Below are 27169 nucleotides of genomic sequence, written 5' to 3'. Positions count from 1 at the left end.
ACAGATACATTTCTCACAAATACTTTTATACTAGAATTTGGGTTCATGCGCACAACTGGTTCACTTTTTAAATAATCTGCGCAGACTATTTATGAAAACCCGTGTGGAGGCCAGGCCTGAAAGTGAGACGGAAGAAAGAAAAAACTGGTAGTAGAACTATTTCAGTAATAAACCTTATTCGGGAGAAATAAATCGATTTTAAGCAATAAAAAATTTAATGCTTTTAATTGTATCTCGGGAAGAAGCGACTCACTGTATAAATTGTAGTAAACAAAAATTAGTAGTTACGGATATTTTATTATTTCCGAAAAAGAGCTAAAAATGAAATTTATTTGTTACCAGTTTTTACTCTTTTCCGTCTTGATATATATGGACTTTTAGCCCTGGTGGAGGCTTTCTGATGTAAGAGGTGATGGACCAACACCCGATATTGAAATTGTGCCAGCTTTATGTTGGGCTTGGTGAGCAGGCTTCTCTCACATCAAACAGTGGATTTTACTTTTACGATATGCGTTACCAAGCGATGATCATTTTAGCTGCTCACCGAAGCAAGCAAAGGGAGTGTTTATAACATCCCCGCTCTACTCTTTTTCGCTTCATAAAAAAAAATAATCGACTTTTACTGGTAGTTTCCATTAAATGAATTTTCAATTTATTTCACCAACAATTGGTATTTATAACAAAACAAATTGATATTTGCATACCTGCCAACTTTTAATCCCTTCCATTATCATTTTTCCCAGTGGTATTAAAATGGAATTAAAACTTCAATTTTAAGCAAACAAATACGTTGTATTTGAGAAAACTTAAGTTGACAACCATGATAGTAACGCATATTAATATATGTGCTTAACTTTTGTAAGAATAGCGGTGATCAAAATCATTTAAAAATTAAGTTTTTAAAAGAAAAAATAGTATATATTTACTACCACTTTAAATATGAAAATAAAATCTTCCGGAAAATCCGGAAGAGTTGGCAGGTATGTATTTGTAAAAAATGACTGTTATGTAAGCATTACTTTACGTTGAAAGATATTACGTACAAAATATTTTCAGCATGAGATGAAGAATACATCATTATTCAATGTAAAGGGTTTATCAAGCATGTTTTTTATAACTATCATGAAATAAAAGATGATGCTCCATTATTAATAGCAAACATTACTAGATAGGTTACTTGTTGGGCCATCAAAAAATCTGCAAATGATACGTATTTGATAATTATTGTCGATTTACAACTTGTCTATAAACGATCATCATTTTTATGATATAGGAAAGGATCGGTTTTAGTGCAATCTCACAATATTAGGTCTACTGGAAAATTCTGCTCGAACCCACCCCAATATGCCTTTATTAAAAAAAAGTGATATGGCCTTCAAACGTACCATTTAGTTCTGTGAGATACTTTTGTTACTAGATCGAATGCGTATACACATGTTCTTTTGTACACATATGTCTCTTTAAGCCACTTTCTTTTATAAAAGACCCTTTTGTAATTACTGCAAAAAGAGGTTTCACAGACGGAACTTTTCGGATAACCTCTAATTTACAATCAGAAATGTGTAGTCAGAATTATCTACGATTTAAGAAATTACTCTTTGCAACAATGATCCGTCCAATACTTTCCAATGCCTCATCTGCCTGGTCAACAATACCATAGCATCTCATAAAAAAACTAAATCAGTGTCAAAATAAGATTCTAAGAAAAATCACCTATGCCAGATGGTTCATCCGGAATACAAGTATCCATAAAGATCTTAAAATTCCAACTCTATCGGAGCACATATATAAACTTAATGCAGATTTTTTTCGACAAAGACTCAAAATACAACGCAGCCAATTTTAACGAAATATTCAACTTTGAAAACTTCAGTAAAGACAAAAAATATAGACCAATAGCTGCACATTTCACCTCCAACGCCTCATCAAAACAACTATCAGTTCTCAACTTTAAATTTTATCTGAAAAATGAATATTCAAGGCGTTTCCTCATGCTGACACATTTTTACTCCCCTACAGCAACAACGAAAATTTTGCAGCAAACATAGTTTAGAGCAAGCTGCTTTTATTATTTTTATTTATCTTTAGTTACTCAAGCGAAGTACTTGAAGTAAATATAAAGCAACCCCACTGCCTGCTAACCACAAAGACTCAATACTAACGGAACTCAAATTCATGATGTTTGGGATGTCGAACAAAAAATAAAACCGTAGCTTTATTTAAAGACTTTTTCAAGATTAAAATAAATGTATTGTTTAAATTTTCAAAGTGTCGTTTTTTGTAATAATTGTGACAACAAAGGAAAATAATTTAAGAGCAATCAATTTACTTACTCCCATAAATTTTTTTCTTTCACTGACATTGATAGAGAAATACTTAAGTAACATTTTTTTTAGAATTTCGGAAATTTTGCACAACCAGAAACCTAAAACAAAAGAAAAAGTTTTTTTTTCAGGGAGTGAAACCAGGAAAGCATTTAATATATTAAAATTTTTTATATTGTAAGAATAATTTTACATGGGCAAATTTTTAACAATTCGATAATTATTTAAAGCTACTATGAACTAAAACAACAATCTTTGCCAAAAAATTTGCAAAACATTTAAAAAAAAATTTAAAAAATTAATAAATTTGTGCTTTATCGAAATTAAATTTGCACAAACATGTATTTGTATATAGGAATGAGACAAATAAAATGCATTTTTCACATCACCTTTTAAAAAAAATGCCTTTAGTATTAATAGTAAAATGAAACAAAATAATTTCAGTAGTATGTTAAAAGCTGCAGTTATTAATGCCAAAGTTATGAAACAAAACAATTCCATTGCTTGTATTTCGCTGATAAGAGATTGCACATTACAAAAATAGTAAATGGGTTTGACAAAAAAAAAAAAAAAAAAAAAAAAATAACTAGGTGCTATATGTAAGCATTTTAAACAGGACTTATAAATAAAAAAAAATTAAAGGCAAAAAATAGAACAGAGGCTGGAGTCAAGTTTCTGGTACTGATGAAATAGCTATAATAAAAATCTATATTATGCATTTACATAACTTGTTTTTACAAAGAATAGAAGCTTCACTAAGACTATACAAATGTAAATTTAAACACGATTCTTTTCTGCATTGATTTGAGTTGTATTATTATTATATTATTATAATGTATATTTGCTTCAGCTAAATCTTAAACAATAAGTCAATCAAAGAAACTTTTTACTATTATATAATTTTAATCATGATGAAAATGAAAGAAATCTATACTTCTTGCCTCAAATTTCAGACTAATAAAATAAAAGTAATACATACAATGACGATACCAGCAGGAGATAGTGCTTGCAAAAAATTGAGCAGAGGTTAAAGTCAAGTTTCTGGTATTGATGAATTAGCCATAAAAGAAAGACTTTACAAATTAAAATTTAAACAAGATTCTTTTTTATATTGATTTATTCATTTTTAATATTTTTCATTTTATTTTTTTTACAATAATGTATATGTTCTTTAGCTAAATTTTAAGTATTATGTCAAAGAAATTTGTACTATTTTCATTACTTTACAATTATATTATTTTAAACATGATAAAAATGAAAAAAAAAAAAAAAAAAAAACCAACAACTTATGCTTGTCTCTAATTTCAACTGAATAATTTAAAATTAAAGTAATAAACACAATGCTGATAGTGAAAATACTCACTAGCTAGAGTTAATGTTTAACTACAAATACTTTCGATATATTGAAAATTAAAAGTAACCAAATTTTAAAGATATCTAACTGTTTTCATTACATTTAAGTACTAATAAAAATTTGTTACAGTAGTACATGAAGTTTTAATGCACACCTTATATCTGCCAAGCTCTATTTTCTAAAATCTCTGAAGATTTATTACAAAATTGCAGAGTAAATTACACATTACGGAAATAAAGAATAAAAAAAATCATGGCAAACATAATTATTTTATTTTAAAGCAAAACACACTATAGAATAAATTTCATTCAAGTATAAAAGCCATATATATTTACTTTCATTGTTTAATATGATAGATAATCTTTTGGTAAAATGCAAGTTAAAAACACATATTTGTTATTAAAAAGAATGATTTTTATTCTTTATTCCAAAAAGCAACAGTTCGGGTATGTGCTTTAATTTATTATTATTTTTTAATAACAAATGCTTCTAAGACTTTACAATAATTTAATGCAGTTTAGAATTTTATTCCTTTAATTGCAGGTCTTTGTTTACTTGCAACTATATTTCCGACCAATTAACCGAGGAATCTTTAATTGCTTTTTTGAAGATTTTTTTATACAATGATCAGCAACAATTAATAACACAAACATATACAGCAGGGAGGATACAACTCTCCTTCACAACAACCAACAACAAACCTTTTTTACATAAATAACAGATTAAAGCTTTTAAAAAAAATATTGCGTTTACTTCTCTGTCTTGAAATGATTCACTTTTGAATTTAATTAATTATTTAAAAAGGGTCCTACATATATAAACAGCTAAGAAAAATTTAAATAAAAAAGGATGTGTTAACTAATGGGATTACTGCAAATTAATCAAATTTAAAGTAACATTATATGAACAGTATTATACAACAGTGCTATATAACTTCATATAATACAGTATTATATCGCTGCGTCTCTATGAAATTATCGTCTTAATTTGTAGCCTCTTAAACTGACAAACAATAATTTTTTATTTGATTTAAAGCAGACAAAATATTTTTTTCTTCAACTTAATGATACTATGGGTAGTTTTATTTCTAAATGTTAATACTTAAATTGCTAATATGACATTAAAACATCTCTTTTCATTCAAAAATTGCCATAATCCTCCTACTACTTTATTATTTTGAATAGGACGCTGTGACCCTTGTATGAAATAATCGGATAATGTTGGATTTTTATACTTGAAAAATTAATTCATGACAGTAAAAATAAAAACAGCATTTGGGAAATTTTTTTTATTTCAACTAATCATGGATTTATCCCCGACATAGATGGCAGCACTGCTTTATATTTAACTGGTTCCAAATGAAAGATTTTTTTTATCAAAATGTTATGTTTTATTTTCTACTCATAAATATTTCCTAGAAGTATAAAATAGGAATTCGAAATTTTACTTTCAACCATTACTTCTTAAGAACTAAGAGAAATCTTAGGGTTTTATGGCAGTTCTCAACTCTATCTTATTTATTTAAGACAATGCTCTTCACAGTCATATAAATTAAAAATTAAATTCCAGTTAAGAGTTTCAGATTAAAACTATCTTTGAAAGATTTAATTAAAATTATTATTAAACTTTACAAAGAGAATTTTGTGTCTTAATATTTAATATTTGCGTTACATCAAATTTGTGAAAAAATTCCCGAATCGATTGACAAATTTCTTACATTAAAATTTCTCAATTCCCGAATTGAAAAATTTTAATGAATATTTCTCAATATTATTCAGATTTGATGCTATCCTAAAAGTGCCGTAACTTAAAAAAATAAACTAAAAAATAAATAAAAAAGCGAGTGTTTCTGACATAAATACCAAAAATTATGACCATCTCTGTTTTTTTTTTTTTTTTTTTTTCTTCCTGTGCAGCACACTTTTACGTATCCCCCTCGCATATTTATAAGATCATATGTGAGAGGTCACGTGTATTACGCGTTACACCACGTCCTATAAAAACAAATGAACTTTTTTTTTCATAAATGTTAAAAGTCATTTTTGAAACATCTTGTAACATTAAATTTTTTTTAACAAAATTAATAAGTATCCCACTTTTGTTCGACAAATCAAAAACTTCAAAGAATAACATTTAATGACCAATTAACCTTTTTTTTTTAAGAGACTGGTTTCTAAGACATTTCATTCACTTTCGTTAATTTTTAAAATTCCTCCTGACATTAAATTTTTTGAAAGAAAATTTTTAGATGTTTTTTCGTTAAAAAAAATTCTTTATGGTCCGCCGCTATTTCAAAAAAGGTAGGGGGAGGAATGCAAATTTAATTATTCATTTTTATAAAACTTTTTTTTATAAATCCATTATCAGAGAGGTATTTATTTATTATGAAATTATATATGTATTTAAGAGGTCTCTTCACTGACATATTTTTAATACTATTCTTATCTAAGAAAATTAACTCCTGGAGTCGACTTGCTAAGAAAAGAATTATTTACCGATTCGATAACAATGAGAAACACTGTATTTTGATGAGTTCTGTAAATAATCAAACGTTGATTCGTGAAATTCTATTCGGTATTTATCATTTTGCTTTGGAATTATTAACTCCATCTGAAGTTTGAATACATCATAATAAATGCTAATAATAAGATATGTACCTAAAATTTTGCTGGCTCTAGTTATTCAAAATCAAGCAACAAAAAAAATCCATTTGTACATTATATCTGAATTACAAGCGTAGCTTATGCACGATGGAAACTACATAAGGCATGAACTCAAATTTTTCACTAATCGGATAGAGATTTTATTTTGCAGCTGTTAATGTTAAAAACTTAACATTGTAATTTTCAACTACACCTACTAGAAGATAAATCAAGCTCAGCAACCTAACCAAGTCGATAAAATTCGATTTCGTGAAGAATTTTCTAACGCGTGTTTGTCGTGAAGAGAAAAACCGTCCATTGTTAGCCTGTCGGTAAGGGAACTCAACCGAATAGAAATTAAACCTATCGGATCGTTACCGGTAGATAACATTATTCCTTTATGGTTCAGTTTCAGGTAAACACGAATAATAAAATTTTCTGAACTATGCTTATTATGTAAAAATTTTTAAAAAAAATTTGATTATTTTAAGGGTGTGTCCTCCTTCTCAATGTAACTTTTAGTATTATTAAATTTATTATTTGAATTTTTCAAAATAGAAAATTACGAAAGATATTATCTTCAAAAATAAGGGCAACTAGAAAATAAATGGCTTATCAAATCGAAAAGCATTTTCTCAGACTTAAGAATTTTTCAATTGAAATTGATAAGAGAAATTTAGAGGAATCGTATTTCATCACTCTTAATGTGTTGACTTTCTGTCACTTATTTTTTGTTGTTGTCGTCGGCCATTACGGCAGAGGGGGCGCCCTCTATGACCAAGAATTCAACTTCTGCCAAACCCGTGTATACGGCGAACCCTTCCATTCATTCATCCACAGATCGTAATTTTGACCTGAACCGGAGAACGATAATCTGCAATTCAGTACCCCCAGAGGTGTTGATTTGTTATGGGAATATGGAGGAATTTGTGATCCAACTGATTTAACGTGCGCCAGTCACCATTTACTACACGGGGAGTTTTCGGCCAGCTGGATTCGACTTCCCGTTCTCACAGCGTCCTGCCAATTAGGCTATCGTGACCATTTATTTTATTTTATTACATTTATAAGTAAAAGTAGCAATTTAAAGTTTCTTAAACTAAGAAACCTTATTCAAAATTGAATCATAAAAAATAATTTTTTTGTTTACTTTTCAGTTTCAGTTCATATGTAATAAAAATGGGTTAACGTCCTCTGCAGATTGGTAAACCACTATGTGGATGTATTAATCTTCAACGACGATCAAATGCACGATTTTCATTCTTTTTGACAAAAACTTTTTAAGGTTGTAATCGGCTGTATGAAATTAATAAATGGGAAGCAACGAAAGGGGCGAGTCCGTGGAGGCAGGACATTAAAACTAGTTTATTAGAACCATTATTTTTGATCACCAGAATAAATATTGCTTTGGGCAATTTTAATGAAAGGCATATCATTGATTTATTATATGGCAATTCCTTCCTGGCACCCACCCGAAGCTTGAGATCCTTTTTAGCGACGTGATATAAAGTATTAATAAACTATCACAATTCTAGATTTATGAAAACGCCATGAAAAAAAATTCAATTTTGAACCCTTTTCTATTGACATTAGAAAAAACTTTATATAAGTGTTATTTATAAAATTCGAAATAAAAGTTAATAAAGAGAAATTATTTGAGCGAAAATTATGTTGAAATATTAATTGAGTATAATAATTATTAAACTATGTTGTGCCCCTAAAAATGAGTTCGTGGGTATTAATGCTATAAATTCTTACATGAGGGGCTTTTAAATTTTCACAAAGAAATCTTCACAAAATCGGGGTTCCGCCGAGAGAAGTTGGATCATTTAGGGTTCCATAGTCGAAAAAATTTGAGAACCGCTGTCTTAATACATATTTTTTTACTTGTTGGAATATTCTTATTATAATTTTTTTTTAAATATATTTTGAGTTTTACTCATCCTAATTATTTATGGAAATTACTTTTTCAAAATAATTTAGGTAATAAAATATTTAGTTGTCAGGGAATATTTTTCCAATCATGAAAGCATGACTTCAGAATTGCAATGGTAATAAATTTCCACAAATCCCATTGAAGGCTGTGTGATAATTTCTAATTGCTTCAGTTGAATAGGAAGAGGTTGAGTGGTCATTTCTAGAAGATGAACTCTGACATTGATGAATTTTTTTTCTCCTGAAGCAGGGGGAATGCAACTCTTCTAAGAAACAGATCACATGATCCTTTGGCCAGTTTCCCGCCTGTAGCGTGTCTACAACTACAATTATTCAAATCCAATTCACTAGTATAAAAAGACATATTAACTCGCTTTTATGTTGGGGTACCTTTTCATAGATGAGGGTTGACATTGTCGATAACACTCGCCCCAAAATTGGTGACCTGGGCGTGATCTGAATACACCTACCTTGACAGACACGCTCACTTCAATAGATGGTCTGCATTGAATAGTGGTGCTATTTGTGACTGTGACGTCCATATCACGCTGTTGCTACTCAATCGCACATAGCGTTGAAGTTTATCCACTCGGCTGCTAATAACAACACAAAACAGACCTCGACCGTGAATTTAACACAGCTCTAACGATCAGCACTCAAAGTCCGGTGATCTTAATACAGCTTTCTAGGCTTCTCACGAAACAGCAATGAATCAACTAGTGGTATCCATTTATTGAATTCTATCACAGATAAAATTCTGGTGGAGAAGAGTAACGTGTCTACAACTGCAATTATTCAAATCCAGTTCACTAGTATAAAAATACATGTTAACTTGATTCTATGTTGGGGTAAATTTTCATAGATGAAGGTTGATATTGTCGATAACATGCGCCCCATACCGCTTAACACGTTAAACAAACATTTTGATTGGTTCGATAGACAAGCGAGAGCCTCTCTTTTTCACTTACGTCATCAATATGGCGGTGTAGAAAGTTCAGCAGAATGTTTATTTGAATTTATAATTTATTAAAAGTGTCTATTTCGTAATAAATATAATTATATTTTTTAATTTCAAAGGCATTTATTCGTTAGTTTAAGATTTGTATACAAAAGTTTTTAATGTTTCCCCCCTTCTCTTTTGACTCAGTGTATATTCATTAATGACGTAAATTTCTTTCTTTGTATTTCAAAAATCTTATTGCGTATATAATTTAGACGCAATGTATCTTTACTTTTACTAATTATTGTTACTTTAAAAAAAAAAAAAAAATAGAGTTAATATGATTTTGCTCAAAATTTATGTTTAAAAAAACACCATTTACTTTGCTATTAATTTGTTTAAATAACATCAAAATTGTATCTCATAATGTTTATATATTGGGGAAAAAAAGTATTATGTATTCAGCATAAGTAATTATTTTTTAAGAACTCTATAACCATAAATAATTGAAGTTTAACTAGACATTTCTAAGTGAAATTTTAATTCAATTCATTATTTTTTTTAAAAAAAATATTGTAGTTACATATTTTATTATTAAGAATGTTGCCTTAAAAGTATAATATACAATAAATGTAAAGTTATTACTTTTGACGAACTTGCTATTTCGAATAAACAGTTGAAATGTATCATTTTCAACATGGATTATCATATTATTTTAGTACTTGAATAGATATTCCGTAAGTAAGTGTTTATCTTTGACTTTCTATTTCTGTACGACCTTGACTTTTCACTCTTGTACAAGTTTATTCCTATGTTAACATTCTGTATGAAATTTTTTTTCTTTCTTCCGTACCTGTTACTTCAGTTTTCCCCCCGTTCCTGATATCACGACAGAAACACCGTTCTTTTGCGATCCTCTCTTCTCTCCACCGTAATGTCATGATCGGGTTTCCTTTTTTCCACCAACCCCTTGGCGACACTCAGTTTTGCCATAGTTATGATAAATAGCAATAACTTACTTTGCAAATTATACATATTTAAAGTGAAAACATTCCTTCATTCATGTCAAAAGAAATATGCAAGAAAAAGTTGCTAATTTTAATCTTGCTTAATAGATTTTTGTTTGTTTTTTTAATCACCACTTCACAATTATTTTCATGTGGGACAGATGTCTCCTCTTACCCTCCAATAACTATGTCCCTGGGTGTGATTGGACTTGCTCTAAGTAAAGAACTTAAGAAGTGACAGGAAATTATAAAATTAAGGTACTATACAATTTAGAATTTATGAAAAGTTTGTTTTCTATATCGTTTAAAATAAGCATCACAATTATTTTCATGTGTACAATTGCTTGGTAACATATAAAGCAAAATCTAACACAAAGATACTTATTACAGTAGGGAACCGATTATCCGGAACGGTCGGGACCATCGCTATTCCGGATAACTGATTTTTCCGGTTTTCTGAATCGCTGCAAAAAGCCGTTTTTTTTTGTTGTTAAACACAACTAAAAAAAAAAAAAAAAAAATTGTAAATAATCTTAAAAATAAGAAAAAACGATGAAGTAATACACTAATGATTATTTCCAAAATGATGGTAAGGTAAACATCTTTAAAAAAGAAAGAAAAATCTTACGAGGAAAAAAATTTTTATTTTTAAAAATGGCGAGAAAATTTATCGAATCTTGTTCCGGTTTTTTGGTTTTCTGATTTCCGGATAACGGGTTCTGTACTGTATAAGAAAAGAATCAAGTTATAAAAGGAAAATTGTTTGACTAAACAATGATTTTCTTCCATCATTAACTATATAAGAAAATTTCTTAAAATATCAAAATATTTGTGATTGTGTATTGAGTTAACAAGGTGTGTCAGAGCTTGATCTATGAAGAACTTAAGTCAGAGGAAATTATAAAATTAAGGCCAACAACTTCTTTTATAAATTATGATTTATTTTCTAACTGAACTTCTGATTTTTTTGTATATAGTACAATTTCAACAAATTGATTTAAAATAATAATTGCATAAATGATATCTTTGTTTATGATTGATTGCAATGTGATTAACCTTTTTACATTGGAAAAATACAGCTAAATTAGCTCGATAAAAAAACCTGCCTCATTTTTTTAAGTTCAAACAAGAATCCACTGAGTTAGAATACTATGAAGTAGACTACTTTTGATAAAGTGGCTAATTTCTTTTTCAATGTTTCTAACATATTGTTTAATTTATAACACTAATGACAATTATTTTTAGTTATAAAAAATAAGTACTCTTGGCTAAATTATAAGAACTTAAAAAAATGGCAAGCAGTAACACTAGAAATAACATATAGTAACATAAATGGTAAGGCGCAGAAAAAGAATTTTTTGTCAATATCTAGAAATGAATTAGACTTAAACTTAAAGAACTAAGTACTTTTGAAATTCTTCAAATACAACAAATTTACTAAGATGTCAAATAACAGAATAATAATAATATTAACACAAAAATTAAGGATTAGTTTAATAAAAATATCATAATGTGACAAATACTTATTTACAATTTAACACTAACCATACCATCAAAAGCAATTGTATGTGTGCTACAACTCACAGAAATCAGTTGACAGCTTTATTATATGATTAGTGTAAAGAATAAATTTCATTAAATCACCAACATTTGAAAGTTCTCCCAGAAATTCTTGCCCATTGACTAAATAATATTTTAAAAATAAGTAAAAAGAATAATTATAAATATAACATTGATAATCCATCCATTATACTTTGATATTAGTACAGAACAGTTCCATGCTGAGATGCATTTTGTCACTCTATATCACATGTGTGACAGAAAAAAAAAATAAATAACAAGGAAAAATATCATAAGGATTATGTTTTGAATGTTAAGTAGAAACAGAAATTAATTTTGAATGTTATTGCCTCTCTTCTTATACTGAAGCGCCAATTTTCACAACTAGCAATCACTAATCAGAAAGACACGGGGTGGACAAAATAATGGAAACACTTCTATGCTAACACATTTTTTCATATTAGGCAAGAAATGCTTAAAGAAACATTTTATAAATTTATAAGTCTTTAGATCATGCGATTTCTCATACTTATCTATGAAGTTTAAGCTTTTAGAGGTTTGAGGGACTGACAATAAATTGCAAACGGACAATAATTTTTTTGATCACCCAATACCAAAAAAATTAGCAACAAATTTGTAATTTTTAACAAATTTTTTGGTTATAATAAGCAATAACTGCACAAAATTTCGTAAACCTAGATTAAATATTTAAGAAGATATGGACATTTTTATAAAAATTAATTCCCTTGTCTTACATCATTTTGCTATAACTTTAAAAATATTCAAAATTAAAAAAAAAATTTAGAGCAATTTAAAATAAATTAAAAAATTTTTTCTTAAAATTCTGGAGAGAATTATTTCTTACTCAAGAAAAAAAATTGAACACAGCAAAAATTTTAAACTAAGAAACATAAAACTATTTAATTTATAACTTGATACATAATTTATTAATGGTATGCTTGTACCCCAACAGCTGCTGCATGAGCTAAAAGAGCTTTTACAGCTACTTGAGTTTCTAACAACAGTCTTAATTCTTTCATCCAATCTTTTGCTACAATTCTTGGCTCTCCTTTTAACTGATTAGCATATCTTAATGCTTGCTCTAGATTATCAGTTCTCAAAGAATAAGAAACCCTAGAAAGAATGTCATAAGTATCCCATTCACTTGGATCAACTGCAACTTTTCCTTCTAGTTCTGCTTTAGGTATGGAAGCTTCATCAATAATTAGGTAAGACTGTAGATAAGACAATAAGTAACGATATAAAGAATCATTGTTTTCATCAATCATAGCTACTTTTCGGCAAACTTTTTTCACATGAAGAAATCTCTGCTTCAAAACTTCAGGAGAAAATACACCACGTGTCACAGCTTCACTTGGTATTCCTGCTAACACAGTATTAACATATACATTACTTTCATCAGCAGAAAGTTTAATGGCAGCAACATCTTTTCCTAAAGGACTTAAGTTGCCAGCTTCAGAAGAGATCTTCTCACTCATAGACTGACAAGCTAACCAAAGTGATTGGGCTTTTTTGGATTCAATATCGAATTCCGTTTTAGCTGTAAAAGGCAAAGAATAAAAATTAATGAGTTTTCATAAATTTACTATAACTAAAAACCTATTTTTAAAAATAATTATGAATTTGATAGTTACGTGAAATGTAAGTATTTGTTAATAAAGACATGAAGACTTGGCCATAAATGTATAAGTATCAGAACTAGATAAAATTCTTATAATTATTTATGAGTACAGTGATAAATTATAGATATAAATTTTTTTTTAAATTCAAAAATTTTCCTGAAAAGAAACATAATTTCATTAAGTTAAATTCTTTCTTTTCTAAACTTATGTATTTAAATGTTTCATTAGATAAATAGGTGTGCACAGTCTGCAGTCTAAGGCGACTCCTGAAAAGTTTGGTGATCAGCATAAGCTGGTACACATGTATAAATAATTTACATAAATAGTTTTTGGGGCCTGTTTGAAATGTTTGAGCATGAGATTTAATTAAAATAACTACATTAATTCATGTTAAGCAAAAATATAAGGTTTGTGGCGGCACTAACTTTGAACTTTTGTGATTTGGCAACTAAACAAAAAAATTCAGTTTAGTTTTCTGTAACAAAGAGATCGAGTTTAGCTTTTGTGTTCTACTAGAGTTTAGCGATCTTTGTCTATAGTTGTGTTCTAATATTTCCACGAATATTATTTTACTTGTTGAATATTATATTAAAGTTATTAAGTTTTTACTGTTCTTATTTCATTTACTTAAGGCATTAGTTTCAATTACATAGACTTATATATCTGCTAAACTGGATCCCCCTTCCTGAAAAAAAATTTTACTAAAAGTAAAATTATATTATTAGTAAAATTGTACTAATTTTACAAATTTTTTATTAAGTTTCTGCTAAAGGTTATTAGACAGGGTTGCCACTAAAATCAGGTGAAAAAAAATCCCTGTGTTTTCCCTGTACATATTATGCACAATATATTAAGAGAAAACAAAAACTACTGGGCTCTTGTGTGAGCTATTGTTGGGCTAACTATATTTATAAGTTTTAATTGCTGAAAAACAGCTGAACATACTTAAATAATGCTATAGTAAATGAAATAGTTTAATATAGCTGAAATATCATGGTTAAACATCCCATAGATTACACTTTGAGTGGTCACCATTTTTTAAAAGACAAAAATAAGAAACAAAATTTCCTGTATTTTCCCAGTTGGTAAAGAAAAAATCAAAATTCCCTGCATTTTCCCTGTTATTTTAGGTAATTTTTAAATTCCCTGTATTTTACAGGTTTTCCTTGTGGAGTGGCAACCCTGTTAGATTTAAATTATTATTAGATCTTTAATTTTATTTCGAAGAATGCTTTGGAATTTAAACTGTTTCTTTTTTCTGTAATGTCAAAACTTAATTTTAGTCGCAAATAAAATAACTCGTACATAAATAATATAAAACACTCATTTTTTGTAAGCCACTAAAAAGGTTAAATTTAAAAAAAAAAAGAGAAAAAATCTTTACTTTTAAAAACTGTAAAACATTGAGCACATAAACAGAATTTTTAAAATTTTAGTATTATTTTCAATGAGGTTCCTTGTTTCAACTTTAAAATAAATGTGCTTTTAATAGTTAAATTCTGGATTGAATGCTAATAAAGGAGCATAATGTATCAAAACAAATTTTAGAAAAAATCTTGGTTTATGCTACAATTGCATTTAAAAGATTGCTTGATGATGAAGTTCACCAACTGTTTGTAAGGATGCTGAAGGAAAAAAAAAAAAAAAACACTAATTTCCAACCAACATACCAAGGTTCAAAAGCACAGCACACATTGTTAAGTATTCAAGCTTAGATGACTATCAAAATAGGAAAGAAAAATCAGAGAAAAAAATAAGGAAAACCAAATTGAGAAAAGGAAACAGAGAAAAAACCGATATATCGCATTACACTCAAAACAATTAAGATAAAAATTTTCAGAATGAAGGTAAGACAATAGCGCAAATTCAACATGCTACTTTTTCAATATTTTAATAATGAAAATGTTGCATGCATTATTACAAAATTTACTATGGCAAAGGATGGCAAAATTTTCATGACAAAGATATATGAGAAAACATCCCTCTATTTCCAGTACAGTATGAAAAATTATTTTTCAATTGAAAAGTTGCTTACAAATTAATCTTTGAGAACACATAATTGACTTAAAATGATGATAATCCAATAAAGCATATCTATTTAGAATAATTAACTAAAACTGTGTGAATAAAATAATGTGTTTACCTTCCAATCATTTGAAATAACTTTTCTAATAGTAAGGATCTAAAGCAGAAAATTTTAAAATAAATAGAATTTTTATTAAACTTTTATTATAATTTAATAACATGATCATTTGTATACCTGACTATTCATTTGTCTGCTTAAAATATTTATATGTAGAGGTAAAATAAATTATGTTAATTCTAAGTTATTTAAATATCAATACATTATCTTATCTTTGCTACTAGTAGGAAAGTTATTTTATGAAGCCACAGAAATTAGCAACACACACTCCCTTATATCGAGACTGTAAAGTGGGGATCTAAGAAAAAAAGAAGAAAAACCCTTTTTTTCACAATTAAAAATAAAAATATTTCAAAGCTCATTAGAAAGGTCAATGAAACTGTTAATTAAAGAGTACGGTGAAAAGAAGCGCAACTCCACGTGAATTACTCACATTATTCGGTTTTTTAGACTATTTTCAAACCGAGGACATCTCTGGTTAGCAGTGGGTTCACATTTTATGGTTTCACACCCACACACACACATATATATATTTGTAGGGTAACACTCCTTTATATAGATGATAACTGAAAAATGGTATTGATCAAGCTATTTTTTTAATTTTAAGAAATAATCTCTTACAGCATACCCTTTAAAAATGCTAAGATTCCTTTTAACCTAGCCATTGAGCCAGATACTTCCGATATGAAAATTCCTTTTTGATGTAATAGCTTTTCTTCCAAATCCAGAGAAAACTTTCGCTCAAGTTCTTGCTCTTGAACTTTCAAAACTTCTTGTATATGGTCAGTATGAGCTGCAGCTTGTCGATGAAGTTGTTTCCTCAGTTCATATTCAAAGTTCTCTTTCAGAGATGCAACCTGAATAAAATGAATACTACTGATGCCACAAACAAATAAGAAAGACTTAAATATTTAACTTATTTAAACAAGTTAATGCATCAAAAAATACATTAAATATAAAGAAAAAGATTATCAAGAAAAAAATATGAGGGCATTAAAGCAAGGCAAAATTAACTTTTTTTGTTGAGTTATTCAGCATTTATGTTCTCATACATAGATATAGAAAAACTGGGGCCTTAGGCACAGAACTGTCAGGAGCCCCCTGGTTGCTACTTTAAACCAAATTTACAAGTTGTTTAATTATGAAGAGTTCATTAGTTATTATTTATAACATTAATAAATTATGATATATAAGACAATTTAAGGTAATACTTATTTCAATTTTTGTTAACGTTTATTTCTAATAGACAATTCTGAAAGAAAAACACAAATAGAATACATTTGTAACATTTAGGGGTCCCCAGAAATGTGGGGGACCTAGGCCTGGGCCTCTCAGGCTCAAGGCCGGATTAACCATTAAGCATTCTAAGCATGTGCATAGGACACCAGAGCTAATGGGAGAAATCAGTAGCACCAATGAAAAAAAATTATCAATAGAAATATTTTTTGTTAAATAAATAAATGCTAAATGGGTTTTTCTACTTCAAGCGATTGTCGGTGACGTCGTGGTCTGTGGGGCTCGGCTGGTCTCTTTTCATTTGTTGCGGGTCATTCATGCGTGAATCATGTTTTCATCCCTGATCTCTTAAATGAGAATATTTAAGCTTCTATTGAAGACAAGCAATTCTTTTCGTTGCTAATTTGTCACTCTGTTTGTGAGAGTATGTTATGTTTGTCTATCAGGTTAATATGATCGTTTAGAGTTTTATATCCAAAACTGAAAGAAAGAAAGTCAAGAATTCCTCTGGAGGAGGGACAAAGCGTACATGTCAATATTTTTTAGTGTTGAACCCGAATACTGAAGTTTGATCTCAGGGACAACTGATGGTGCTGCAGTGTGGGACATTAGAGAGCAACATTTTGAGCCGACTTTGAAACAAGAGTGATTCTACTCCTAGACCAATTCTTCGACCTGAAATACACCCCAGGAAAAGGAACAGGTCTGTTTGCTGCTAGATTAAAGAATTTGGTTTCTCACCAAAGATGCCGGACACCTCATTGATGACCTATATAAAGGATTTCAACTGATAAGATACTTATCCAAGGACTTTCAAGGTATTGTTCAAATTAGTTATAGATGGGAGGACACTAAATTTAAATTTAAGAACATTTCACACAAATTACTTTCAGGGAAAAGTAGATTTAAGCAACTAAATTTTGATTTAAATAACATTAGTGATATTGCTTGTAATGTAAATTCAAATTTAATTAGCTAAATATAATATATTATATTAATGCATTAAACATTTCTAATCCTTTCGAAAAATTATAATTGAACAATATAAAACTTCTTGAAATAATATTAGATTATTTATGTACATCAAAGATCCTGAACACAACAAAAAATATTAGTTCAATTGTTGACTTGTTCTAATTATTAATTTAAAAATTGGTCTGTATCAATGCAATTGATTCATAACAGTTGTTTTTTAAATTTAACCGATTTAAAATCTTTTATTAGAGTGAGGAAAGACAACTTTTCTAATTGATTATCATTAAATTTCTTCTCGTTTGCATGTGGTCAAACAACAGTCATTTTGTTATAGTCAACAGATTATGTAAACGAAATATAAAAAATATAAATAAATAGAACTGATAGATTTTTTTGATTAAGCTCCTTTTCTGACTGCATGTGAATTAACAATAAAATTAGTGTTCAATATAAGCATATTGTGCGTTATAAAGCAATTGCTCTAACAGTCTATGAATTAAATACAAGACTCGCTTTCTGTTGCTAATTTTCTCCCAAGGGAAATCAAAATGAAGTAACATAAAAGGATTCAATTATAAAGTTGACTTATTAGTAATTCAGAACTTTAATTGTATATTCAACATATTAAATGTGTAGAACATTTTTGGTCGATTGTAATAAATGAATTGAGTATGATTAATAATTGATTACAATAAAATTTTTATCTTGCATTATAATGTAAAATAAAATTTTAAATGCTACGTTTTTCAAGTGAGCGAAAAAGAAGGAAGAATTCAAGTTTGTCACTCCTAAAACAAAAAATGATTGACGCATCACTTTCTAAAGATGGAGAGGGAAAGAAAGCTGGTGATACGATTATCACCAATTTTAATTACTCTCTCTCTCCATCTCAAGAAAGTGATACGCCTATATCTTTTGTTTTAGGTCTGACAAAAATGAAAATATTTTTTTCTTTTTAGTCCACCTAAAAAACATAGCTCTTAAAAGCTTTATTTTATAATTTATTTTTACTAGTTTTGGGCCTGTTAATGTTTGAAAAGGGTCATAATTTCGATTGCCAAAAAGATAAACATAAATTTTGTTTTGCAATTTTTAGGAAACAAATGTAACTTGAATTGTCATCAGACACAGAGTTTCAGTTCAAGACACCGTTGAAATTGGAGGATCCTAGTTATAAGGTGAAAAAATTCTACGTTATGTTGAACAAAAATTATCTTTAATGATAAAATGACAATTAACTTAGTTTTCAGTGGTCCGGAAGCAATCAGAATTTGTTTTGTCAATAGAATACTGGTTGAATTTGAAGCACTTCAGCTACTTAGAAAGTGATCAAAATTTTTATTTATGATATGCTTGGTTCGCTAATAAAATGTTAATAAACTCTGTTTGTCATGGTCAGGAAACGACTTGTATTCTCAGTAAGCATGGAGTTCAATTACAGATTTGAGTACTCTAAACATAAGAGTTAGTTCAATGAATAATAATAATAAATGCTGTAGGTAATAAGAAAACTTTTATAAATTCATGGAGAATCATCAGAGGTTTCCCAACACTCTCAGAGATGAAAGAAAAGTTGTTTGTTATTTTTATTGATTATTAATTCTGTTTTATACAGTAATAGTTTATACAGTAATATACCCCCTGAAGTTTGAATAAAAAATTTTATTTCATGGAATTAAAACGAAGAAAAAAAAATAGCTTGTGGATCAGAGAATTTCTTTTTAAATAAAAAACCAGAATTGTGAAAATTATTTTAGTTTGGCTCTAAGATCACAAAATATGTGGTTAGCATTGAAAACTCTTCAAAGAGTTAATTGAAAAATTTTGATTCCCATTATAGATCCTTTGCAAAAACAGCATGTTGCAGTTACATAGATTTACTTTTGTAAACTCACTTGAATTTTATTTAAGAAAAATATTATTTATGTTGATATTTTTAATTACATTTAAGGAGCATCAAAATCTTTTAAGTGCTTAGGGCCTCTAAGGCTCTCCGGCTCTGCTCAGGCCTTATGATAAAAGATTATTAAGAAAAGAGATTGCTGATAAAAGCATTTTAAAATTCAGGATGGAATATGGATTGATTCTCTAGAGTAAAAAATACCCCCTCCCCCTTTTCTATGACTGAGGTTAGAATGGAGCTAAATGTATCTTTTATTATTGACTTTAAAGTACAGATTATCAGTGACATTTCCATAATTATAAGTGAATTTTCGAAAGATCAAGTAAAGCATCTGCTTACTGACGAAATCACTTTAAACTTTTAAATTTAAAAACAAATGTATATTAACTTTCTGCAGGAGAAAAATTTTGTCTTTTTATGAAGTTTAGGAGGAGGTATCTTCAAGAGTAATCTCAGTTTTGCAGGATAAAATTTTTCTTGTACAATTGCCTCCACAGCTATAATCATAAATAAAATTATGTATTTTCACATATGTTTTTTAAAAATTACATTATTACTTACTCTTTGGGTAACAGCAGATTCTAAGTCTATATTTCTCTTTTCCAATTCAGCTTCAATTTTAGCTTCTGTGACATTATCTTCTTTAAATTTTTGATGTCTCAATGCTTCATCAATTCTATTTTTCTCAGTGACCTAAAAAATAATGAATTATATTATCAATAGCAATACTTAATGAGCAAATAAATTTTCCAAAAAAAAAAAAATTATTGCATGGATACCTGTTGCCTAGCAAGTTGTTTCTGTAGTTGCTCAATTCTTCGATGTGCATGAGCGATTAAAAGATTTAAATCACTTTCAGTAATAGTTTTATCTAAAATAAATGCAAGTACTGTATAGTATCCATGTAAATAAAGAGTTTCACTACATGGAAAATGAAGGAACATTTAAATGTAATAAAGAGGAGTACAGAAAGAGGCACTACTTCAGGTATGAAAATGTATGTTAGTTTGAAATGATAGTGATGTTGCCATCTATCGAGATATATTGGACATAAAAAATTTTCTTTTTTCCTTCAAAGAGTATCGTAAATAAAATTACTTTTTATGTGACTCACACATTGTCAAAATATTTTTACTCTTTTTCTCAAGAAAAACTGAATTTTTTTTTTTTTTTTTCAAATTAGAAATAGTGAAATAAATTCTTTATGATCAAGAGAAAAGAAGTTATAAATAATTGATTATTAGTAATAACTGGAGTTTCCTCTGACAACCAAATCGAATTGGCGATCAAAATGGGCTGCAGGAGGCGTAGAGCAGAACTCTCTACCTATGGCAACACTTCACATGCTTTCCCCATTAGCGTGTGGAAAGTCATAGAGGAAGGAAGTACGTTAGTTTCTCCCTTGATTTTCATATAGATTAAAATCTTTTAAGTTGGAAACCTATATGAAACTGAAAACTACATTAAACATTGCTCTAAAAAAAGTATCACGGAAATTTAAAAAAATAATTTTATTAAATAAAAAGGAAAAATATTAAGAAAAGGGAAATTATCGTAGTACATTCCTATACAACTAAAAAGAGGAGGAGAGGGAAGGGAGAAGGGCTAAAGACATGAAACCTGTCTCTCCCTAGATGGCGTATTCGAGTGTTGCGATCGCCAATATGATAAGGCGCCTTCAACAGTGATTATTTTTTTCATTGTTCCTCAGTTAACAAATAAATAAAAGCATATTAGCAATATTTTTCCAGTAGTGACATTAGCAGCTAGGAGCTGTCGCAACTTTTGAATTATTTTATACTTTTTCTCTTCAATTTTCATTATTATTGTATTTGCATCTTAAATTGTATCATATATATATATATATATTGGTGTAAAAATGACTCTTTTTATGCATGAAAATAAATTGAGAAAAATAAAAGAAATAAAGAAAGTACTAACCACTGGCACCATGAGTATAATTTGGTAAAACGATCTCCAACTCTCTTTGAAATTCTTCTTTACTTTTACTCACAAGCTTCTGATACTCAGTAGCAGTTTTAGCTTCATTTTCAACGGATTTTATCTAAAGAAATTTATAAAAGAGAATTATTTACGTCCTTAAAATTAAAATAATAAAAGAGTATAAGCTCTATAAATCACAAAAACCAACTACAATTTTAAAAACTATTTCCATAGAAATTAAATTTTCAATTTAACCAAAAAATTATACCAATTCATTAATTATTTTTAAAAAGTAGCTATAATTTTAGAGCAACTTAGCGAAGCATACTTTATAACAGCTCATTGTAATATTAATAACTCGTAAAGATATTTTAATCTGTTTCAATTGTCTGATAAAAATATTTTAATTCGGTTTGAATCATTAGCCTTCTTTTTATCAATTAAAATTTAAACATTTTTTTAAAAATAAGTATATTTTTTTTTAAATTTAGGAAAATAAATACATGCTTGCCTAACTCAATTTTTGAAATAGCTGAAGATTCCCTACAAAACTGCAGAGGAAATTATTAAAATGCAGAAGATTTTATGTAGTTAAAAAAAATCTTACATAAATTTATAGAAAGTAAGAACTGAAATATGAAACAATGAAATATTTGCTATCTTTCCATTCCGTAATTTTATTTTAATAAAATCAAAAGAAACTATTATGATCAACTATTATGAAATAAAAAATAATATGCTCTAAAAAGAGTGTTATTTTCTCATTTTCACCTTTCATTAAAATATAATTTGAAATGAGGCTAATTATTGATTAATTAAAGACAGTATTAGGTCCTCTATGAGTGCCAAAAGGAATTTCATTTGTAACTAAAGAATAAATAACTCAGTTACTACAATACATTTATTTCCCCGATCATTTTAAATTTGGTTGAAATTAACTGAATTGAGCGTTTCTTTATAAACCACACACAAATTTAGAGATGCATCAATTCTGTCATAAAGTCACATAGTTTTAAAATCCAGATTTTTTAATTCTATCGCATTTGAATTTCAAATCGTGCTGAACCTATACTAAATATGTGTTTTATTATTTTCTTCAGTTGTTGTTGCAACCGATTTCAACACGTTCAATTTGGTTATTTAATCCTGTCATTTTTTATTACCATTGAATTATGACACAAAAATTTCGAACTGCATACTTGTTAAAAGTACCTTTTGATGTTCTCACTGACCGATAATTTCATCGCATTCTACAAGGTCTAGTCTAATAACTGTAATTGCAATGGACTGCATGTGATTTATAAAATATATATTTCAACTTTATTACGAAATGTTAATTTCAAATCACTAATTTTAGCAATAACTCTGTAATGCACTTATTTTGTGACAATTCGATTGCATTTTAAGATTGATTTTGATTGCAGTCTTGTTCTTTGTTTTACAAAATTATTTTAGCAGATTTTTATCCTGTAATTCTTAATACCTAGTTATTATGAAGCATGAATTTCCATTAGAGCAATCCTTTTCACACTTTTAATTCCTGCAGATTCATATGCACATCGGTAAATTGTATTTTCAATAGTTATCACTATGACTTTCCTACACTTTTTAGAAATTTACTGTTTTTAATTTGACTTTATTGCAACATGCAAATTTCAAGTACCGCAGTTCATTACTACCTTTTTAAAAAGTTTGATTCATGCTAATTTCACCACATGTCCGGGTGGTTTTGTCAGTCAATTTTGGGTAGTTATCACTACGAAATTTCATCCGATTTTTCCGATTTTTAAAATTTTGATGTTTTAACATGCTGTAATGTATCACAAATTTTGAATCGCACATTTGAATAACTTTTTGACACCATCGATTATCAAACATCCCACTACCATCTCACTACAAATATTGATTCGCCTTCTGGTTTAATTAACAGACTTTCTACTAAGAATTTTGAAGGAATTTTTAAAAGCTTGCTACGTTATTACAATATTTTGTCCCACAAATTTTGAAAACACTTCAAAAACTTTATTAGGCTCTCGATTCGCGACAATCTAACTACTATTTACACAGTTTTATCAATTGCATTGACTGTAACAGCTAGGGATTTTTATATGACTTTTAAAATCTCTATTTTTTAACACTAGATTATTTTGCATAGTGAATTTCGAATTGTACAATTAAAGAATCATTTTTAGATACTTTTAATTTGCTCCAATTTTACAGTAAATCCAAGTGGATCTATTGATTGCATTTCTGGTAATTATTGCTCCAGATTTTTATGCAGATTAATGTATGGAGCAGACTGATTTATGCTGTGGCTGAATTTAGGAAACAAAGCTCTTACAGAAATAAATATTCATTCGACCACTGTGAAACATGTATTAAATTGAAAATGATTAGATGAAAAAGTTAACATTCTATTACTGAAAAATCTTACAAGATAGTAGTTTTAACAAACAAAAGGAGACACAGAAAGCAATTTGGTTAAGTCTTGGCCTCTTAAGCATTGAGATTCGAGGTCATCGACTAACTACAAGTTTCTGAGTATCTTGCATAAACTATTGTACAAGTAGGTGAAGAGTTGAGCAGTTATTGGCTTCTCCAGTGTGGGAAACACTGCCTCACAAGCGTGGTTTGTTACCTCTCCCGATGAAAGCTCAACATCAAACTTTTACGACATCATCAAGTGGCTTAATTAGATATAAATCACAAGCATAGATTCGGTTGATTTGATGCGATTATCGATCATATTTCCAACAGCAGCTATGTAAATAACGTATATTCAAAATAAAATATTTGTTTTAAATAAAATTCAGTGTTTTCATCATAGACAAAAAATGAGTGAGAATTTCTCACCCTTTCTTAAAAACAGGGTGAGATTTCAAAAAGTTAAGTGAGATTTCTATAAACTAAAAAAACACAAAAACTCTTGAAAAAAAATAATTTCTTTAATTATAATACATTTTTAACGTCTTCTATCTTTTAAAGCATTGAATATTTTTGGTGAATCATAGAGGATTTTGCCTTTACAAGGTATTTGTCCATTTTACATTAGCAGATAAAAAATTTGAACGTCTCACATGAAGAAACCTTACCTACGGTAAACACGTGGTTGCAGAGAAATGTGTTCTGAAAGGGGTTCCGTGGTTGTGTTCTGTTGTTCGAAAAGGTTCTGAACAATACTGGTAAATAGGGAAGCTAGATAACGGGGCAGTTGTTGAAAATAATGAAAGATTCAGGAAGAAAAGTGAAACAGATTTTATTCTAAATGGCGTAATTCGAAGCTTTTACCAAAATGCGAGAAATTCGCGAATTTTGAAATTGATTTATAGAATGCGCGAATTTCTCGCGGTAATCATTTTTTGATGCGAGAAAAGAAAAAAATATGCGAGATTCCCGCGTTCTCGCGCTGTAGTGAAAACACTGAAAATTGTAGGAGTTTATCACAAAGATTACCTAATTCTTTGCGCAGGTAAAGAGAAAATGTTCATAAATGTTCAGTACAAGAATCTCGCATATTTTTTTCTTCCTCACATTAAAAAATTATTACTGGGAGAAATTTGCGCATTCCATAAATAAATTTCAAAATTCGCGAATTTCTCGCATTTTGTAAAAAATTTTGCATTGCGCCATTTAGAATAAAATCCGTTTCATTTTTCTTTCTGGATCTTTCATTATTCTCAACATCTTTCCCATTATCTAGCTTCCATATTTACCAATATTGTTCAGAACCTTTGAGAACAACAGAACACCATCCCTCCGAACCACTGAACCCCTTTCAGAACTTCTCTGCAACCACGTGTATACTGTAAGTAAGGTATCTTCATGTAAGACGTTAAAATTATTTGCACATTAATGTAAGATGGACAAATACCTTGTAAAGGCAACATCTTCTACTCCGAAACGGACAAATGAAAATGAAACAAATGTGGGTAGAAACGATCAAAACGAAACAAATATGGATATTATTCAGCCAAATAAAAAATCAAAGGCAGACAAGTATCAAGAGAAATGGGAGAAAATGTATGACTGGTTGGAAAAAGAAGAAAGAAATAGCATGGTTTACATGTTCTGCAAACTTTGCCGTATGTGCAAAAAGAAGAATCCAATTGGAAGTAGTAAGTTTATTCTTTTAATCATTAACAATCAAATTCGTTAAATTTTTAATATAAATATTTTAATTCAAAATTGTATATTAATTATGTATATAAAATTAAAAATGCAAATGCATAACATGCAGGGTGTGCAGCCAGATTTTTCAACAAAAAATAAGCACCTTATAAGTACTTTTCAAGCATTAAAATAAATAAGAATAAGTTTTTTTCTTCTTTCTTTTCGTTAATTTTTCGTTCTTTTATGATTCGGATGTATTTTGTGTTTAAAATTAGCAGTAGTTTAGAACAGTTTTTATTTCCGTATTTCAGCAATTTAGATTTATTCTGCATTATAACTAAATTCCTAGATCAGAAATTTTCCATTTCTTTCCTTCGTTTTTTGTATTGTAGCGATTTGGATATATTTTCAATTTTGACTAAATAGTTTAAAACTAAATTTTTTTTTTCTTCTTCTTTCTGCGATTTGGATGTTTTTTGCGTTTTAAATGAATTATTATTAAATTAAAAATTTTTTTCTTTATTTTTGTACTTTACTTGGAGTTTCTATTTTGGTTGAATTAATTGTTAAGAACTAAGTTTTTTTCCCACGCCTTTTTTGCGATTTGGAATTTTTTAATTTTATTTTTTCGTTTTAACTGAATCAATAGTTTAAAACTCTTTTCTTTCATCTATTGTATTATTTTTACTATTGATTTTTTCAGCTGCTTTTTTTCCCTACATTTCGGCGATTTGGATGTACTTTGTTTTTAACTTATTAGAATAGAATTACTTTTTAATCCTTTTTTCCTCTTTCCTTCATTTTTGTATTTCAGTGTTTTAGATAATTTTCAATTTTTACTGAATAATTATTTGGAACTAAGTTTTTTTTAATTTCTTTGGTATTTTTGAAATTTAGATATATTTTGCATTTTAAATGAAGTATTATTAAATTAAAATTAGTTTATTTTTCTTTTCTGCATTGTTGTGCTTCAGTGATTTGGATATATTTTGTACTTTAACTAAATTAATTAATAATTTAGTCATGCGTACTTTTTTTCTTGTTTCGAACTTCAGCAATTTGAATGCATTTTGTAAATTAACTGAATTATTAGTAACGAACTGCATATTTCTTTTTACATTCTATTTTTGAATTCAGTAATTTTGTTATAGTTAGCATGTTAACTGGATTGTTAGTTTAGAGCTAGTTTTTTGCCCAGCTCATACTTCAGCGATCTGGATATAATTTTAAACTAAAAAGTCCCGATATATTAAGGTCTAACAAAATAAGCGGAAACAAAGTAATATTATCCTATACAGGAATAGTCAGTTGAAAAATCACTTTGTTTTTACTCTGATATGCACCTGTGAAAATATCATTTCATTCACTTGTATCTGCTATCACTTTGAATTGAACTTAAACTAACAAAAATATAGCAGTTTTAAAACATTAAAAGATCATTTTTACTGATTTT

The 27169-nt window shown here is 28.5% G+C and overlaps 1 protein-coding gene across 2 annotated transcripts in view; it reads right to left on the bottom strand.

Moving 5' to 3' along the window:
• Positions 1-11122: 11122 nt before the first annotated feature.
• LOC107453361 (MICOS complex subunit Mic60) overlaps positions 11123-27169 on the bottom strand; it is a 37440-nt gene continuing 21393 nt past the window's right edge. For both annotated transcript variants that reach the window (XM_016070163.5, XM_016070164.5), the window contains 5 exons: positions 21604-21727; positions 20442-20533; positions 20224-20355; positions 16177-16405; positions 11123-13323 (listed from right to left, as the gene is read on the bottom strand). In XM_016070163.5, coding sequence (XP_015925649.1) covers positions 12710-13323; positions 16177-16405; positions 20224-20355; positions 20442-20533; positions 21604-21727 — 1191 coding nt within the window. In that variant the 3' untranslated portion in view covers positions 11123-12709. The remainder of the gene's footprint in view (positions 13324-16176; positions 16406-20223; positions 20356-20441; positions 20534-21603; positions 21728-27169) is intronic.

The sequence above is a fragment of the Parasteatoda tepidariorum genome, chromosome 12 (assembly GCF_982258835.1).
Source record: "Parasteatoda tepidariorum strain Cologne lab strain chromosome 12, Ptep-v5.0, whole genome shotgun sequence".
Classification (NCBI taxonomy): Eukaryota; Metazoa; Arthropoda; class Arachnida; order Araneae; family Theridiidae; genus Parasteatoda; species Parasteatoda tepidariorum.
This window is presented reverse-complemented; position numbering and strand designations above follow the sequence as displayed.